General features: G+C 43.3%; 1 protein-coding gene across 2 annotated transcripts in view; it reads right to left on the bottom strand.

Annotated features, from left to right (window-relative positions):
• MTBP (MDM2 binding protein) overlaps positions 1 to 16,397 on the bottom strand; it is a 701,292-nt gene that overhangs the window by 106,688 nt on the left and 578,207 nt on the right. For both annotated transcript variants that reach the window (XM_069621563.1, XM_069621564.1), the window contains one exon: positions 13,388 to 13,501. In XM_069621563.1, the coding sequence (XP_069477664.1) occupies positions 13,388 to 13,501 (114 nt within the window). The remainder of the gene's footprint in view (positions 1 to 13,387; positions 13,502 to 16,397) is intronic.

Raw genomic sequence — 16,397 nt, 5'->3', positions numbered from 1 at the left:
TAAAACCTGAATTGCGTAGCCAAACGTGGCGCTTGAGAAGTATTCCCTGCACTAGGGAGCGGCCAGCCGTCTCAGCGGCATCTAGGGAGTTCTTAACGATGCCCTGGTTTACCAGTGTGCCCTCTGATATTATAGCTAGCAGGCGAGAACGCAGAGGTTCAGGTGCTTCCTCTGCTTCGCTGCGCAGCTTGTTCCACTGTGCATCTGCGTAGCTAGCTAAAAGTGAGTTGTTATTAGCAATTCTAGTAGAGAAGGCGGCGGAGGTCGTGATTCTCTTCCCCAGTGCGTAGAGTTTTTTGCCTTCTTTGTCTGGAGGTGCTTCACTAGTGGATAGTGGCACCCCTGCTCTTTTTCTTGTGTTGGTAACCACAAGGGAGTCTGGAATAGAGTGTCCTCTGATGTATAAAGGGTCAGAGGATGAAGGGCTGAAGAGCTTTTCTATTCTAGGGTTGACCCCTCTTACTAAAGCTGGGTTAGTAAGGGAAGGAGAAATTCTTCTTTTAATAGAAGCCAGGAGTGGAATAGATTGGCTAACAGGGGCTTTTTCTTTGATGACTTTTTCTACAAAGTCAATGTCTGGAAGAGTTTCCCCTGTATCAATCTCAAAATGCGCTGCTGCCTTGCGCAATAGTGCATTGAGGGAAGGTTGGTCATCTATGGGAGAGGAGTTCCCATGTGAATCCTTGAGAGGAGAAGGGAGAAAGGCATCAGGGTCTGAATGTACTGATGGGGATTGCCAAGGCTGCACTGACGGTGAATGCCAGGGCTGCGAGGTAGCTGTATCCTCTTCAAACCCTGTAGCAGTGGTGTAAGGATCTTCTTCGAACCCCTCTTCCTCAAGTTCTACCTCTTCTTCTCCACCCAAACACTCCTCATCTTCTTGGAGGTATTGCTCCTCCTCAGTGAGGTCAACCAGCCTAGGAATCTTGACTCTAGGGTCATCCTGTGGCCATTCTCTTTGTCTTTTGTGAGTGGGTGGGTCTTGGTTTCCTAGAAACCTTTCCATTTTCTCCATGCAAGAATGGAGTCTTTCAAGGGTCTCATGTGGTACCCCTGAATAGTCTAGAGGGGGGAAATTAGTGTTTTCGCCTTCGAATCGTTTCGAACGCTCCCACAACGTCGACGAGAGGTTCCCGTCTCCTTCTGAAAAGCCTTCAGGTAGTTCGGAAGCGTCCTTTGGAGAAAGGGGCAGTTCCTGGCTACTTTTGTGTTTTTTCGACGCGGTATTCGACGTTTGTTTCGTCGTCCGCGTACGTTTGTCTTCGGCGACAATTCTCGCTAGGCTCTCGGCCACGATTTTGTCCGTCGAGGGCTCTGGTGTCGACGTTGTGTGCGTTGCGCGTTGTACCTCGACGGTCGCTCTATGGAGCGTTGCGTCGGATGTTTTTGGGGTAGCGCCCGTGTTAGATGGAAGCCCAATCGCTGGTCGCGGCTGCGTTTGCGGGTGGGGCTTGTGACCTTTACGGTCTGCGGTAGACGCCGGAGTGCCCTGCGTCCCCTTCGGCGCTGATGGATCCTTCGTTCTCGACGAAGAAGAGCCGTGGGTAGTGTGTTTAGCCTTATGGGGTTTGTGTGCGTCCTTGTCGCCGGGGTGTTCATCCCCATAAGCAGGGCGTGAGCCGAGCCCGTCGGGGCCGGGGACGGACGACGAGGAGCGGGAGCGCTCCTTCTGGGGGTTCATGACTTCCGTAACGGACGTCGAGTTATCGCACTCCTCGTCACTTTCAGTAACAGCGGCAGCGGGTGAGGAAACTGACTTCGACATCGCGTAGTCCGCCCACCTCTTAACCCTACGTTCTTTAAGAGTCCTGGGTTTTAAGAGCTTGCAGGCTGCGCAGCTGTTCTCTATGTGATCGAGGGGTAAGCAACGATTACAGAGCTTGTGCTCATCTTTCCAAGTATATTTGCCCCTGCAGCGTGGGCAAAACTTAAATGGTGTCCTCTCCATAGCTGAGGCAATAATAGCTGGCGATAACAACCCCAAGGGAAAGAAAAGGGAGAAAGAAAGACATTCTCAAAGAGAAGAGACAAAGTTCTAACCCCCACTCTCCCTACTGTAAGTTGGCCGTCGAGGCCAGGCCACGTGTTCGGCAGCGCCGAAGGATCTCCTCCGCTCTTCCTCTCCGTCGAAAAACAGTTCGGCGGAGAAACAGCTTCACAGCTAACGTCGAGGGGGAGGGATCGTTATCAGTATATTAAGTTATGACAAAAGGACCGAGGTCCGTGGTAAGTATAGCAATGTCTCTCTAGGAGCTCTGCGAAAGGCGACCAGAAACTGGGCGGAAAAAAACAATCTGAGGGACCTCGACGCGTGAGGGATTGTGGGTACAACGCACGTCACTATAGGGATAGTGTTACAGACACGCCTTGTCGACGTCCCCTTTTCGACTACGAAAAACAAAATGCAATACTCCGCAGTGACCACTGGATGTCGGACCTATGCACAGCATGTGATTCTAAGCAGATTAACAAACATCAGAAGTATTATTATATCAATAATATTCTTCATGTGAGTTTTAGACTGAGTTCAATTTACTTTATTTTATGATCTCATGTCTACTACGAATCATGCTGCACGAGAATTGCATTACTCAACATTATATATTTGAGCCCAAAACCAACAAGTGGAATCCAAGACAATGAGGAGACGATTGGCTGTATGTACTATGTTGAACTTTCAATGGATTCTGGGAGATTTTGTTTGTGGTTACTACTTCTCCATGTAAAAGGAGCAAGATCCTTTACAATTTTCTCTTTTCAATTTACATAAATTATGTTAAAATATACAACATGATAAATTGACATTATGAAAATGTCTTCCGTTACGTACATTACTCCATGTACACAGGCTTTTCCACTAGTGTGGAAATAATCTGCTGATGAAAATCGACATTTATCAGTGCGATTTTTGTCAAACTTAGTAAATCTAGTAGGTGTACAATATTACCTGTTCACCATTAGGAATTGGATTAAATAAATTAAGAGTTATATGACATTTGCTTTGTTAGTGAGAAACGTTTCCATGTATCATTTGTGATGGACATTTCCAGATCAGTTGCTCATTGCGAACGAGTCCTGCTCTGCATGACCTCACTATTGATTTGCACCCAGTAAAAACATAATCTCACTGTATCCATCACTGGCATGAGGAACTAACTGAATAAAAAGGTATGTGTGTTAGGTTATGTTGGGAATGATGGCCAGTATTGACAGAATGCCACCTAACGTGGAAGTATTGCAATGTAGTAATTGGGGCCATTGTATGTTTTGGTTTGTAAAAGACTGAAATATTCCATCTGGAAATATATCCCCTACTGTAATAGCACTATGCTTCACCCAACTCATTCAGATTTAGTAGGTGCAAAGCCAGGACACCTGCACAGAGGGATTTAATGAGCTTAGGGTATAGTAAGCGCTGCAGTCAAAATATTCTGAGCCACGCAGAGACCACAGTTTAGATGGGGTCAATTTTATCTCAAATGGCTCTGCGCCCTTTTTTTCTATCCCATCATGTGGAACTTTGTCTCACTGTACCATTATGTCGTGAACTGAGCTTGCAAAACTAGATAATAAGCACAAAATAAAGCACAGCCACCTACCCGCACTACATGGACACACCAAAACTTTCCATTTCATGCAGGAGCATTTATTGCCCCACAAAAAATCACTGCCATACTTCGCAGTATCTCAAAAAGAGTTTTACCACAATAAAACAGACAAATTATGGCAGTTTGGAAAGGATTATCATTTTCAGAAATACTTCTCAGCCAATTAATGATAATGGCAATTACGTAAATTTGAGTTGAAGGTTAGACATGCAACCTCCCAATTTCAAGGCAAAAAGATGTTTGTGGTCTCTGATGGCTAGGTTTTTAAAATGATCAGGAGTCCATCAGAACTCTCTAGGTCGGGTTGGTTGAGGAGTCACTGCAGTGTGTGTGGGAGAAGGGGCACGGGGGAATAGTTCAGATTTAGTCCAGTTAAATTTCAAACCAGAATGAGATCCAAATTCCCATGCTTCCTCCATTATGGGCTGCAGGTTAGCATCAGGATATGTGCATAAATAGCAGTACATCATCTGCATAGAGTGATATAATTACTAGGGGATTGGGGCGTGGAGGGGTCAAATATACAAATACCCCTGAAACTGTGGCCAGTTCTTATGTAAGCTGCTAGAGGTTCCACATTTAATGGGGACAGCGCACAGTTCTGTCTAGAACCCATCCCAAGTGCACCTGTTGCAGAAAGAATGCCATTTATCAGTAATTGTGCTGTGGGAGAGTAGTATAGCAATTCTACAAATTTCAGAAACTATGGGGCACAATTAAAGTCCAGAAAACTGACTCAAGCTTGAGTTTTGGTGTCAATCTGGGAAAATTCCAAAAAAGTCTACATAGGTTTAACAACGTAGATCTGTGTGGGATACATCAAGCCTTTATCATGGGGGAATCAGACCAGGCATGTAGGGTAATTAATCTCTTAGGGGCAAACATGTTGGCAAATATTTTAGTGCCTACATTAAGCAGGGAAAGTGGACGCTGCAATCTACAAATATTGGGAAGCTTATTAAGTTTATGTATAATTGTAATAACTGATTCACATACGGATCTGGGGAGACTGCCAGACTCTAGAGATTCTCTCCATGCTTTCAAGGAGGTATGGGGATAGGATTTATTTTTATAAAATTCCATAGTAAAACCATCTGATCGCAGCACTATACCGAATGGCAGCTCATCAATAGCATTTAATATCGACTTTAATGAAAGTGGGGTGTCCAATGAACATCAATCGATATGTGGTGGCATAGACAATGTAGCAATTTATAGGTAAAAAGTTACTTCCTCAATAGTAGAAAAGTCATGATTACAACATAGCAATAATATTCCCAAAATACTCCAGTTATATCCGCAGCGCAATGTACAGGCTCTCCATTAGGGTTTGTCATGGAGCTAATAGTATGCCCTGATTATGTAGCGCTGATGCTAGTTATCTGGCCAGCCTGTCTGCTTCACAGTAGCTACAGACCTGAACTGGTCTATTTGTAATTATGACATCTCTTTTGGACAATTCACAAAATTCATGTAATTTTCTATTTATATCTAATTAGGGTATCAGGAGATAAGTACACCACATACGGTTGCTCAGGTTCTCGAATTTCAGTTTCTTTAAGTTCCTAGGAGACACTAATGGCCTGAAGTGCCCCACAAGAAGTGGATAAAGCAATTCTGAGCATCTAGCACTAGAAAGACTCCCATAAGGTGGAACGTCAGTTAAAAGATTCAACATTTAAAAGGAAATATGAATCTATTTTTATATGCTATATCAAACTATATTAAGTGATATCAAGCAAGGAAGATTAAGCAAATAGCTATGATTGTCCTTAATTGTTTAATCATTGCTGCAAAATGCATTGGTGTGCAAGCTCAGTCTCCCCTATGTTCCATATCAAGGTCCAAAATAGTGTTAGTCACTGCTCCAGGGGATACAAGTATTACAGAGTTTTTGTAGACTATGCACAGCAGTTATATTGAAAACAAGGGCTATATAAATGCCAAATGGCAATGCCAAATGTCAATATTGGTACTATTTTGATGAATCAATTTATCAACAACATCCCCTTCAACAATATAGTATCTTCCGTTGGGGGCAACTAACATCATTGTCATCTGGAAATGAAGTGATGGATATGCAAGCATCCAAACGACTTTGGATTGAGAGAAGGAAGTTTAAAAATCGGTCCTTACACCACCTCCTAGCAAACTATTTACAAACAGGGGCTTACGTAGTAGTTTCTTGAAATAGGGCAATTTCGCCAAGGTGCCAGTCAAGGTATGCAGTACGCTGTCTAGCCTTAATCAACATTCTGGCTAATTAGAGTCAGGTAATTCACCCCACGTTTTATCTTGCGCTGTCTACAAGTGGTTGACAGTTGATATTTAGTGTGTCTAATATGTTCAAAAGTGTTATCGAGCAATATTACAATATTACCTTCACCCTCTATCCTCTGGCCATCCCCGGCCCGCATTGACTGCCCTAACTCGACAATGTCAACCCCTTTAACATTAATGCCCGAACATGCCTAGGAGCAACTGAGCATTCTAGCTAGCTACAAACTTCATCAGCTCATTGCGAGCATGTAACAGTAGAGCTATGCATGCGCGGTTAAATTAGTTTCAGTTACTAGTTTGATATTTGTGATTTTAAACAGCGTCAATGCAATACTCACATAGATCGTCATTTCTCAAATTCAGTGAAAAACACCCTCAATTTTATCAAGTACTTTTTTGTAGATGACCTGGGAAAGGTGGGAGTACGAGAGCTTGGTGTAAATTGGTTTACTGGTATGTTAGCCCCGATATATAAAATTACTTCTTCCAACGTCTTGAAGAACCAGAAATGGCTATGTTGAATCCTCAAATTGGCAGGAAATAGCATAGTGTGAGAGGTTTTGTGTCACCGCATCCCTTTTACTGCACTGAATATTTCCCGGCTGTCTCTACAGCCAGTGAGAAGTCTGGATAGAGGTATAATCTGGATGATTCATATTTCAACTCACCCCGTTCTCTTGCTCCTCTCATGGCTAAAACTCGGTTTCCATAGTTCACGAGACATGCAATAACGGGCCTTAGAGGTGCTCCAGGTTTAAGCCTCCGTAGTAAAACATGAATGGCCCACTCAACCATAAAGTAGGGAAAGAATGGAGGGTCACCCAGATTTTTCTTTTTTTTTTTTATAAATGGGAATCCAGAAATGATTCCATTTTGCCCCTGGATATGTGCGTTGAGAGGCTGCCCAGTCTCAGGAAGCCACCATGCGCCATGCACAGTGCTGGTTCTATTGATGAATGTTGCTGACAGATCAGAGCACAATCATAATACAGCCATATTGCTGGCTGCTCACTGAGTCTCCTTTTTCCTCCTCCTCCTCCTTTCTGTGCTCATACATGTGCCTCTACCCGCTTGCTGCACATCTTGGAGCAGAGCTTGGAGGTGATGTTGGAACAGTCTGTGCAGTCTTGTCGCATGGAGCTACAAGCTACAGGCTTTGACATTGATGGCTTTTCCTGGGATTGACAAGCGTTTGGCCAGCACCTGCTTCAATTGTATAAATCTTACTTGCGTGTGCATCTTGAAGCGGAGGTTGGAGGCGAGGTTGGAGCAGCCTGTGCAGTCTTGTTTGCACAGAGCTACAAGCTGTGACACTGATTGCTTTTCCTAGAATCGGCGTGTATTTGGCCAGCACTTCCTTCAATTGAATAAATATTACCTGCGTGCGCGTCATCGTGCACGTTTGAGCACAGCTTGGAAGCGAGATTGGAGCAGGGTGTGCAGGACTGGTGGATGAGATGTTTGCTTTAACTCACTACTTCTGTTTAAAGTATTTGGAGTTAATTAAATCCCCACGTGAGAGACCCTCCCGCCCCCCGGTGTCAATAGCATGATTACCACAGGCACAAACAAAAGTAGGCAGAAACTGACTAAACCCCATCTACCTCACTCTTACATTCACGTAGGAGGTCAGGCAGACCTGGTAGTTATGTGCACCAGTAACAGATAGCGTAGGGGTCATAATGGTTATGGCATAAGTAGCCAAGTCAGCAGAAAATGGGTCGAGCAGCTCCTCCTCTATTGTACACTTGGATTTTCAAAAGCAGTCTGGTCGTAAATCTCCCCAGACATGCAATGATCAAACAAAAATAACTGGCTTCTTCACAGCTGCAAACAAAGGCTTAACTAGTACTTTTGTCAATAACATTGAAGCGAAAAATCCAATGCCCATGGTTAGGTCCCTGTCCACACTCAATTCCCATCGAAAACTATAACTCACTGTTTGTGTCTGCAGCAAGAATCAGTTGGATGTGGACTCTACCAGGCTACTGCGAATGAAGCATTTCCTATGGCACTTATCCCAATCACTAATCTTTCCACAAGTCCAGATTTAGATATTAATATGACTTCTACCTCTGAGGAAATTGACTCTTGCAATACGTCAGCAGAAATAATCTAAGAGGCGGATCCTCTGGCACAGGATGGAACATCTCATGCCAAGCATTAATGCAATTGCAGATACTGTTGATGCCATATTTGGCCTATGTTCATTGCTTGCACAAGAAGAATTGGCTACAAAAAATATTTTAGCCCAGGTGGTGGATGTCAAACTGGCACAAAGTCTGTGGCGGGAACTCCCGATAGGACACAGTGGCGATTAGTATAACTCGCATTATCAAGAGGGGCAAGAATGTGACACCAAGAGTATTGCGCTAACTGACTTCGATAGTTGTATTAATCGGGATATTGTGACCTTTGTATCACCTGACATCATTGATCAATTTTGTCTCTTCCCATTATCAACATTAAAGCTGAGCTTCGTAAACACAGTAATCCGAACTGAAGCAGAGATTTGTACCATCTTTAAAACCTCTAGACACTGGTAAGAGGAACAAAATTCATGTAAAGCAGCAGTCCCAAACTGAAAAGGCATACATATATTATGCTCAGCTGACTTGTTCTTTCTACAGGAAACTTTGCTCAGACAAGACCTGACTCTTGATGGCTATTCTATTTATACTCGCAAGGCCATAAAAGGAAAAGTGTGATGACCTAGGTGTGATCTTTGTATCAGAGTGAAAGGCCAATTACTAACTAAATAAAATATTCAGGGTTTTTTCACAATTTTATTTGCATTGTGTAAGTGATTTTCCTACCCGTAGTGCAAATACTTTAACCATCACCCTGTATGATCCCCCGGACAGTGCTAGTACATTAGAGCTTCTGGAATGTATGAGTAGGATCTTGAAGGACTGGCTAAAACACGTACCAGGTGGTTCAGCAATAACAGCAGGTGACTTTAAAACACGATGCATTCGTGATGACTATGCCATGCAAGATGAGGTCCTCAGCGAATGTATTAATCTTAATATTGCTAATGCTGCTACTAACCTGAAATGGTTCAGTAAGGGAAGTCTATGGACGGACATGTTATTATCTTATGATCTGCTACCACTTAAACCTACTGGATGTGAGTCTTTGCAATATGTGAACACTTGGCATAGTGGGAAATGTACTACATGTTTGGATTGCATATTCGCCCTCTTTCATATAGGTGCACGGGTGACCACCTACAAAGGCGATTCCACTCCACTGAGTGACCATGCCCTACTAACAGTCACACTTACCTATAAAAACATTACTGTAGGTGGCTTTACTAAACAGCTGTCAACTAATATACAGGGGAACCACATAACATGGTCAACTGTCAATGTGGAGAGAATAAATGCATTGTCTTCTACTAGTGTGCTTACACCTATGGCTATGTTCCATGGGAATTGGTGGGATCTTGGCTTATTTTTTTTTTTAAACTTTCCAGTCTTCCTAGGAGAAAAGGTGAAAAGCACCCGGCCCTTTTTGACATTGCTATCCATAATGAGAAGAAGCAGTACTGTAAAGCTATTCACACAATCAAGCACGAAAAATCCACTATAATAGCCGAAAAAAACACATTGCGATATGGATACAAGCACAAGTTGCGGAAATACAAAAATAAAAAATGTTTCAAACTGGAAAATGATATACATCTTGTTAAAATCGCATGATGCAAAACAATTCTGCCACATTTATTGGACATATTTATCCAAACAAAATCTGAGGGAGACAAGGGCTATTGCTGAGACTACATAGCGTGAGCACATCAGTAATCTTTTTGGGCAGGACACCTTAAATGAAATAGACCACGCTGAGAAGAAACATAAAATTGGTCCCCCCCATCCATTTTGATATAGATGACCTATATAACATATGTAAACTTAAGGCCTCCAGAGCACTGAGGCCTGATGGTCAGGCTAACATGGTCAAGAGAAACCAGAGTTTATGGGAAGAGTTATTATTCTTACTCTTTTCTCACATAATGGTTATGGCAAATATTCCCAGGTTGTCGCCAGTCGATAGTTACCTGTTTTTCATAGACTACAAATCTGCATTTGACTGTGTTCTTGGAACCCAGACTAGGGACTAAACTAGAAAAATGGGGGATTGAACAAACCCTATTGTATTACATCAAATTGCTATATTCTAATAGAAGTGTATCAGAGTGTCACAGGATAGCATCCTTCTAGAATATATTATCATCAATATAGGGTTAAAATAGGGCTGCATGCTTGCCCCTGCTCTCTACAATCTATATGTAGATGGGTGGTTGGCGTATGCTGATGACATGGTCCTGATTGACCAAGCCCCCATAGGGTTGCAGAGATCGATTGACACCATTTCTGTTTTGTGATAAGTAATGACTTAAAGTTAACCATAGTAAAACAGAAGTTATGCCATAGGGCAAAAGTAAGCATAGTTGGCTTCCATTTATATGGAATACAGGTGGGGAAACCTTTGAGGTGGTCGATTCATACATTTACCTTGGATGTTCCATTAGATTTTATCCCTCAACATCTTTTCATAAAGACATGTTATACTATGGGGAAATAGCAGGTGATTCAAAATTACATTAACAGAAAATGTGGTGGGTGGATTGAATGCCTGATTGTGGCATATAAAAAAGGTGTTATTCCTTGCATTGTGTACAGATTGGAAACTTTGGCGGCACAGCACACAATTTGGCTAGATTGGCTAGAAGGGAAAATATTACATTTATTTCTTGGCCTCCCTAAATCGGTCATGTGGAGGCATTATGCTTTGAACTGGGGCTACCATCATTGCTTACCTCAAGGAAGGTGGCATGTTTTAAACTATTAAAATCATATATAGTGAAGACGATAAGGACATTCTATTGACCCGGATAGCTAACCATGCCCGTATCAAGCAGGGTAATCCTGCACAGCTAGACTTGGCTAATATTGAAACAGTATTGCCTAAAGTGAATGGGACTGTGGCATTTATTAAAATACTAAAAACCAGATCTCTAAACTAGGATAAATTGCAGACAATTATGGCACTTACACAAAGGAAACTATTTTGCCAATATGCTGCTCAAGGCATGATCCTGGTGTACCTTGGAGCCATCTACTGAAATACTGTAGTATTCCTTTGAGATGCATCATTGCATACCTATGGTTTAACATTCTGTTGGTGTATGAGTACACAGGGTCATGGCAAGGAATACCCCATGAATTACGGCGTTGCCGTATATGTAAAACCAGCATTGAGACCTATAGGCACATACTGATGGGATGCCATGATCTTAAGGAACTATACAGAAGGTATATGGTGACCCGTAAGGCCTTGAAAACCTGGCTATTTGCCTAGTGGCCCTCCTCCTGAACCCGTCCGAGAATCATTAGTCATCACATAAACTGTATTGTTACCATGTCTGTCTAGGGCGGGATGTATCATGAAGCTTTGTATCATGTAACTGGAATGCAATAATGCCCTGATGCCTCAGGGTTTAGGCACTTTACAAATGTAAAAATAAATAAATGTCTGCTCTACGTGGAGTAGCATTCAATGGGACCAAGTTTGGTCCGTTATATATTCAGCTGACTCTACTGTAATCACAGAAGAGGCATACCATATTTGGACACTGGTTCTGCAGGAAATGGAGAACTCTGGGGTGTTATGAGAGGATGAACGGACTACATGCAGAAGTAATGCACTCATACATATATTTTAATGAATGTTCCCAGCTGAAATGTAATGCATTGATTAATGTTTCATGAACGCATTGTTTTTGTCATTTTTTATTAATATCTCATTATACAGCAATTTATATAGTTTTAGCATTTTTATGTGATTTTCTCTTAAACTTGTGGAAAAGGCCATCTTAGCCATACGCACTTAATACAATAATACCATCTCTGAAGTCCTGGACCCTTTTATATCTTGAGTTAATAGATTCACAGAGTCTTTGAGCCGGGACATCTATGGGGACTTGCAGAGCAGTATTAGATCATCCTGTACAGCAGCTGCGTCCACTTCAGGAGTGGAGAGGCCACAAAACAACCAATTACTAATGACTACAAAGCAACTCCATGGGCTAAGGGTATAACTACTTGAGACACTAACTTGGAATCAAGTGGCCCTGTTATGGCGGCCATTTGATTAAGTGATGGACGCAACTCTTCCCGGCAGGCATCTATTCTCACGGTGCCGTACGTTGACCGTCTATGCCTTTTCCTTTGTATCAGCAAGTAAGTGGCAATCTACAGTCTGCAGTCATACACAGAGCATTTCTCCCTTTCTGTTCACAAGCCACACTTGTAAGTTGTGCACTCTGGCACCAGCGCCACTAGGAAATTCTTGTTTTCTAGGGAAGTGGGTTTTGGTAAATAGTGAAAATGGGTGAACAGTCCCCATACAAACTCTGGGATTGTCCTCATGTAGTGGGCTGCCAAGGCCCATCTCTTCCCCACTTTCCATTGTCCTATATGGAACTTCATCAGAGGACTTTGTGGCAACATACTGAAGTACACAGTAACATACATAAAGAAGAAATTACTTCCCGGTAATGTTCTTCCTAAGGATTCTGCTCCTGCAGATTCCTTATTTTAATAGTTATCCTCTAGCGTCAGCTGTTGCGGAAATTATCAAGGGCCGTAGTATTGCTATAATGATGATCACCTCCGACAACTGTCCATATAAATGGAGCACACTATGTCGGATTACCTCAGTTCACAAAATTCTTCAGCCCATGCGCAGCTGCTGAGGGAAGCACTACGTAAGGGGAATTTAGAGCAGCAACAGGCTGCAATAATAGATCAAAGAATGGAACAAAGAGTATAAGGCTGACCTTTTTCTTTTTTTCCCTTTAAAAATAACACATTCTCCCTTTTCATTTCTCGAAGACTGGCAGGGTGGGAGAGCAACGAGGAATCCATTCATCTCACTCAATCCCTGTGGGAGCTAATCATCAGGATTCAATTTATCGGCCAAGGAAAGCAGGAAAATCCAGGTTTTAAAGTCATTTCTTCAAGTTAATGTGCTGCTCATCTTCTGTAGCTCAGCCATAGTTGCTTCCAATAAAGGGGCATGGAAATTAAAGTCCCCCAACAAGAGTGCCAACAGTGGAAAGGCGGAAGGGTTCAAATAGTCTATAGGTGTCCTCTCTGTTTTAAGCAACTAGGAGCGTCCACAATCTCTGGATATAAGGCACAATCTCAAATTCAATCCAGAACTTGGCCAGCAGTCCCTTCAGGGATCACATGCCAGCATAGCTTGTACACCACGAGAGAGCACGAACGGTATCCCAAACAAGTCAACTAATGCATTTCACAATAAAACATTACCCCCCACTATTGTATTTTGATCCCACAAAAACTGCACAGATGAACCAGTCTCAATGCACCCATCTGAGAACATTTATCCAGGCAAAATATTACAGAAAGGACATACTATTCATTTAGAAGACTCAAATGGTATCAGAATTATCAAGTAAAAAAAAATACCTTTAAGTAAAACTTTGATATTTCAAAAAGACGTTGACAGCAGGCTGCAAAGCACTTGTGATCGTCTCCAATTCCATGCTTCTTAAGTGTCTGGGCAACCACCTCCTTCAGCATCTGTTGGACCATAGAATAAAGTGACTCAGTGGGAAAAGGATGCAAGTAAAAATGCTACCACACATGTTTCCAGAGGATAACAAATTACTTACCTCTCGTAATGTTCTTTCTCACGCATTGATCCTTCCTCCCACCCATGCCCAACCTTTGATATTCTACATCCAGTAGCAGTTGTCTTCAGAAACTTTTTTAGGCACTAGGATTGGCCAGCATGGTTCGGCATCAGCACCGCCAGGCCAGGTTACGTGGCCAGACGCTGGACATGACTGGGCCAGTACGTATTGAGTCGCTGCGCCACTCCCCCCTCCCCATCACTTAGTAGCCAAGGGACAGTAGAAAAGATGAGCTATATGAGCGATCCATGATGAGGGGCAGTTTGGAAAGGAGACGAGGAATCTGTGGAAGACAGGAGACATCCATCAGAAAGAACAATACTCATGGGTAAGTAATTTGTTCCTCTGTCAGATTCCTCATTTTAGACAGACTCCCATAGCAGTACAGAAATCCGGAGGAGGAAGGAGAGTGAGAAAACTGCTACCTACACCAGAAAACTCTGGAGGACCGCTCAAGCAAAGCAAACATCCTGTTGTGGCAGGCAGTCCAAGCAGTAGTGTGCAGTGAAGCCCATGTAGCTGCTTGACAGACAACCAAAACAGGGCAGAGATGTCGTCAGACCTATGGTTGAACGAGGTTCAAGACATCAGAAACCCCTTTTTTTATTTCAATTTTTTCTTGCGCATATATTCTTTACTGCACAATGTGAACACCTAATGTCAATAATCAGAGATTTTGCTTTGAATTACACATGAATACACACTGTTGTGATAGACTTGTGCTCGGATTCTAATTCGATTGGATCAAATCCATTTGTTTTGCATGAGTTTGTTCTCCTATGGTGCTGCAGTTTTTAAATAATAGTCGTTATACATTTAGTTAAATAATGTATATGATTATTGTGGCAGAACTGTCGTATACAGTGGTTAAACCCTATATTTTTTTAAATGCAGCTCAAGACCATCAGGCCATCCTTCCCAGGCAGCTCGTAACATTCACAGATTCAAAGAATGATGCATTAGGGCAGTTTCTGCTTAGTAACCGCGCTGCCCGCATGGCACCGGCATAACTAAAATAATCTTAACTCCTGTTCCTCCTCTGAGAGCCATAGAAGCTGTGGCATGGACAGGGACAGTGGATGTAACCTTTCCTCCACCTTAAAGGCATAAGGTGGAAGAATATAAAAGCGGTAGATGGATCTTTTTAGAAAGATCACATTCAGACTACCTTGGGCAGGAAGGGCAGTCTCAAAGTCACTCGGCACCGGAAAAATCACCTTAATGATGAGCAGTCTTATAGAACAGGAATGTAGGGCCTCAAATGGAGCTGCCACCAGAAAACCCAACCCTAAATCCAATCCCAAGCAGAAACAAAATAACCCGAGAAGCCAACTACCCAAACCTCACAAAAGGTGCTTAAAAACGGGGATGGTGAAGAACGTGTCCTGCTCAGAGGACCCAAATGGTGGCCAGGCACAATGTCAATCTGCAAGTTCAGCTGGGCCAAGGAAAGCAGGAAATCTAGACCAGATAAAGTTGAACAGGTCAAAAGGTCCAGATCCCTCACCTTACACCATCTGCAGGCATAGATAGACTTTGTGGCAGGCATCAGAGCTAAAAGAAGTACATCGATGATACTGTCCAACAAGTCCCATTTCTGACACCTTAAAATGAAGGTTCAGGCTGCTGAAACCGGGATGGTTGACATGGTCCACCAAGTGGGACAGCAGATGCAGGGAGGGCAGACAGACATGTTCAGAAGATATCATTACCACGTTATCCAGGGCCAGTTGGAGTGATCAGTATTGATGTGGACTTGCAGGATCTGGAGAACCAATGGAATTACAGGGATTGGGCACAACGCATAAAGAAGTTCGAAGTTCAATTTGACAACCAATGCTTCTCCCAGAGCTCCCGTCAGAGGTACTTCACAGGAGCAAAACAACGCCTGTTCACATTTGAAGCAAAGAGGTCCTCTTGAGAAGTCATCCAAAAGGTGAAGATCTCCTCCCAAACTTACTAGCAGAGATCCCACTCATGGGAGGCTGAGGTTTGTCTGCTCATAGCATCAGAAACTACATCTTCCATCCCAGCAAGATGGGCCGTCATCTCATTCTTCATAGCCAAGAACCCCTTGCATGTGGCTTCCTTGCACAGAAACAAACACCCTCATTCCTCCTTGTTTGCTGAGGTAGTACGTGGTCACCATGTCGTTCATCGAGACCAACACACTACCCTTGCACAGAGGGAAGGACAATCGCCCATGATCCAGCAAAATTATTCATTCCCAAGCTTCCATCGGGGACCAGAAACCCTGCAGTTGAGCACCCGCAGCCCTTCATGGAGGCATCCATGACCATAGCCAGTTGGAGACAGGTTTGCCAAAGCAAAGCCCCTCTCACCATGTTGTGGTGAAGGGTCTATCGCAGGAGATCAAGAGAAGAAGTCCAAGACCTGACACAGGTACGATAAGCTGCCCTGAAACTGAGACCACAGACCCTGAAGTAGCCACTGGAGCGACCTCATGAGCAATCAGACCTAAGGCACAACGAGGATGGATGCAACTCAGAAGGTGCAGAAATATGGAGACTGGAACAAGCCTCTAGGAATCAGGCCTAGACCATTTGAAAGGTGCTCGCAACCCAATCTCTCCCAGATGGGTGTCCAACATCTTTCTGATGAACTGGAGGGACTGGGATGGTAAAACGTGGGACTTCGTCGAGGTCAGGGAGAATCTTGAATCGTGCAGAAGGCTGCATGTAGGGTACAAATAAGCTGACACCAGGTTCAGAGTGAGGTCTAGAATGAGCCAAATTTTCAGGTAGTGGAAGACACTCGGGTGG

The sequence above is a fragment of the Ambystoma mexicanum genome, chromosome 5q, assembly GCF_040938575.1.
Source record: "Ambystoma mexicanum isolate Mex_15411 chromosome 5q, UKY_AmexF1_1, whole genome shotgun sequence".
Taxonomy (NCBI): Eukaryota; Metazoa; Chordata; class Amphibia; order Caudata; family Ambystomatidae; genus Ambystoma; species Ambystoma mexicanum.
Note: the sequence above shows the minus strand (reverse complement) of the source record. Positions and strands in the feature narration are given on the sequence as shown.